The sequence below is a fragment of the Hermetia illucens genome, chromosome 4 (genome assembly GCF_905115235.1).
Source record: "Hermetia illucens chromosome 4, iHerIll2.2.curated.20191125, whole genome shotgun sequence".
Lineage (NCBI taxonomy): Eukaryota > Metazoa > Arthropoda > Insecta > Diptera > Stratiomyidae > Hermetia > Hermetia illucens.
Window position 1 is genome coordinate 45,353,840 of NC_051852.1, and position 3,606 is coordinate 45,357,445.

General features: G+C 45.8%; 1 protein-coding gene across 1 annotated transcript; it reads left to right on the forward strand.

Moving 5' to 3' along the window:
• The first annotated feature begins 2,008 nt into the window (after positions 1–2,008).
• Positions 2,009–2,483, forward strand: LOC119655723. Its single transcript, XM_038061756.1, has one exon. The coding sequence runs from the start codon at positions 2,208–2,210 to the stop codon at positions 2,415–2,417; it is 210 nt and encodes a 69-aa protein (XP_037917684.1). The 5' UTR covers positions 2,009–2,207; the 3' UTR covers positions 2,418–2,483.
• Positions 2,484–3,606: the final 1,123 nt, after the last annotated feature.

The window sequence follows — 3,606 nt, forward strand, 5'->3', positions numbered from 1 at the left end:
GTACAAAAAGAACACGAGGCAGACCCTGCTAAGATGGAGCGATGGCGTAGGTCAGGACGCCAGACAGCTTTTAGGGATATCGAATTGGTGGACCTTGGTTCAAAACCGGGGTATCTAGAATTCCTTATTAAGGCAGGCCTAGACCGGATACTGGTTGTTGCGCTGTTGATGATGACGAAACGGAAGGACAACCAATGGAGAATCAGATACAACCGTAAGCACGAAAGTGCTACGAAGATTCTGTTGACGAAGGCAGGTCATGTTGATCGGATTTCGGAATTGAAGGATGCGACCGATAGATCAATAAGTTCCTGAAGACCAAGACCCGATAGGAACTGTACAGTCCCGACGACGAATAACTCCTGTCACATGCAAAAATCATTCAGCTTTTTCCCTCGTGGATAGCAAGAGAATTGTTTTTATTTTTGTTACTATTTAATATGACTAAAAATTGTCGGTAAAATATTTTTATGGGTTTTGGGATTGCTAACTTCCTTAAAGAAAAATAAAATGTTTTTACATGAAGTCATCGTTGACTTTCGTGCTTAGCATTGATAATTTGGAAATTGCTAAAACCTAAGTTTCTCATGTATTCAACATCAGCAGGGCTGGTCACATCTTCAGAAATTTTGAGTTCGATTCCACATTTTCCCCAAGCTTGCAATCTAAACCCAAAATATTTTCTTTTATCTTCGTAAACAATGCACCAAACGACAACTGAGAAGAGAGACAGCGCAAGCATGAAACTAAGCAAACCAAGTCGGCACAAATAGCAACATTTTGGGTAGTAACTCAACTACTTCCCAGAAACATAACACCCGAGCATACGTAGTCCCTTCGCAACATAGTCAGCAAAAAGCCTAGTAATTGGCACACTTCCTCATTTACCACCGCAAGCGTATTCCTTTGTGTTCAAGGCCAATGAATTACGTTAAATACCCACACTCTACGAGTATTCCGTTGGATACCTTCAGCGCATCTGCCTCTACGGCCACCATCCAACAAAGAGGGAACAGCTGACCGCTCCACAAGCTCCACTGCCCGTCCGTCGCGGGGAGCAGCCGGGACGCCATGAGCTCACGTCCCATTACTTGGTACACATGCTCCTTACATTCCTGAAGTCTTCCACCTTTCAGCCCGCCGTCGTGCCCGTACAATCAACGAGATGACATCTCAGGGCCACCGAACACCACGCAGAACACATTCAGTTCACAGCCGACTAGAAATGCAAAGCAAATCACCAGCTGTCACGGATTTTTCGGATCTTCTGGCTGCTGCAGCCGATTCGGTTTGGCGACCGCCTCGCTCAGTTGCAGCTCGCAAAGGAAGGCATGGAGCTCGTCACGCTCGAATGCCTAAATATTCACCAAACGCATCGTCTTGCTGTTCGGCCGTCCAAGACATTCCATCCCGGAGCTCTCTCCGAACTGCGAGAAATTCCCATCGAAGACAATGCTTGGGAAAAAGTTGTGTATTGCAATTTCACTCTGCAATATTAGGAGGCGCCCAAGCAGCCTGGGCCCGCACTTGTGGGTGCAGCCGCAGCAAATGTCCATGTACTTTGCGACTGACCACCCAGACTACAAGACAAACAGCACCGTTCACACCGCGAATCGTTGACCCAAATTTCGCAAATCCGCCTTTTACAGACACTTCATGTTTACATACACTGGCTTGAAGGCACGAGAGGCACACGGAAAATGTTTCGCGATCGTTTACCAAATACATTTGCTGGATAATTACCTTCTAGACGTCATTTTTTCCACGGTTTTTTAATGTTCTGACACTTTTCCCGACTTCAACTTTTTGACAACTATCCCTAATGCGAGTTTTTTACGACACAGCCGCCAGCATTGCCAATTGGACGAGACAGCAGAACTGTGCAGCCTTGGATGACGGTTAGCTGTCACTACAGTGACATCTGTTGCCCGTAACCAGCGATTTCAAAATTTTAAAGACACCTTCTCTTTACTGTTTATAATCTTCAATCTGTCTCCAGCTCCGAAAAGATTGATAACAACCATCTAAATATTAAATAGCTTCCCCTGTCAAGTAATTAACATAAACAACGGTCGTCCGATTCGGCTTGCCCAAGTGTCAGAATGACATCCACATAACCTATCTTTCCCAACAGAGTATCAGCTGCACTTGATCAGGAAGCCCCAGTTCGATTTATTCACCCGCCTTCGCTTAACATAACAAACAAAATGAAGAAACCCAGACAGAACCATTTGTTAGACAGGTTGCACCGAGGAGTCGTCATCAGCTGCATAGGATTGACACTGTACGGGTCGTATCTGCTTGGAGCGCGGGTCTACAGGTACTTCACAGTTATCCGACCGGCCATCAAGGAGGCGGAGCTTAAGCGGATCGAGGAGCAATCCTCGCTAGATAAGGCCCCCGAGCTGAAAGCGTAGATTTAGTTCTCGATTTGTAACTAGTTGACATTTTATTGTATATAAAAGTTAGTGTATTATGTAAAATTGTAGCTTTCAATGAAATCGTTAGTTTGCAGGAAATGGCCAACTTCAATGGGGCGGGACAGAAGAACAAAAAGGGAGTTTCCTTCTGCACTGCATGCCGTCAATGGATCTATCTCGTTATGAATTTAGTGAATGCGGTAATCATCTCGTAGCGGTTGTTACTTTCTTTGCCTAAGGAGGCTAAGTCCTCTCAAATAGTTTTAGGGCATCGTCCTTACTATCACAATACTATCATCGTTTTCTTATATGCTTGCTCTCAATCTCTATTGGAGATTATCTACAGAACGGCCACTTTGCGCAAGTCTCCAATAACGTATTTGGAAGAACTTCTGGAACCTTGTTTCCTCGCTTCTTCCGCAGTGGCTTCCTTGTGGTATCAATTAGCACCAGAAAGGGAGTGCAGGCTTTGATCTGCCCGGGGGTGTTAATCACTGGCTGCACATGACGAAAAGGCGGGGACGACTTCAATTTGACAACATCCTCCCGTAGCAGGCGCACCAATTCGGCCTGTCATAGACCGTCTCTTTTGTCGAGGACCAGTTCACCGAAGAGTCGTAGATTCTCTCCGTATTACAGAGCATCAAACCCTTTGCAGGGGGCCAAACAAAGACAATACCTGCAACCAAGACGGATCATAGCTATCATCAGTGTACGATGCCAACGTTCGAGCATCCCATTGGATTGCGAATAGTATGCAGTTGTCCTCCGGCGTTTGAATCCTAGGAACTTTCCTGATTATTACGGCGGAAACACCAAAGCGGGGAATTCCCTCTCGAAGGAGGACCTTAGCACATAACTGTATTGTAATGTCCCTCAGGCGTGCGAGTCTCGGAAACTGGGCCTCCAATGTCAAGGTGTGTGGTGTGGTAGCCTTACACTTCTGGCATGTGATACACTCTGGCCCAAGAATTAACTTTCTTGTTCACGACCAGAAATACTTGTTAGGGACTAGTCGGTTCGTTATCCAAATGCCGCGACGCACCAGCGAAACAAGGAAATGTCTGACCTAGGAAGACCTTAAACTTATATTTGGAGCCCGAATATAGACTGAAGAGCTACGTCATCCTTCTAGGTAGCAGCAATTGCCGAAAAACCGACTGTGGCTACGATGCTGATCTTAGAG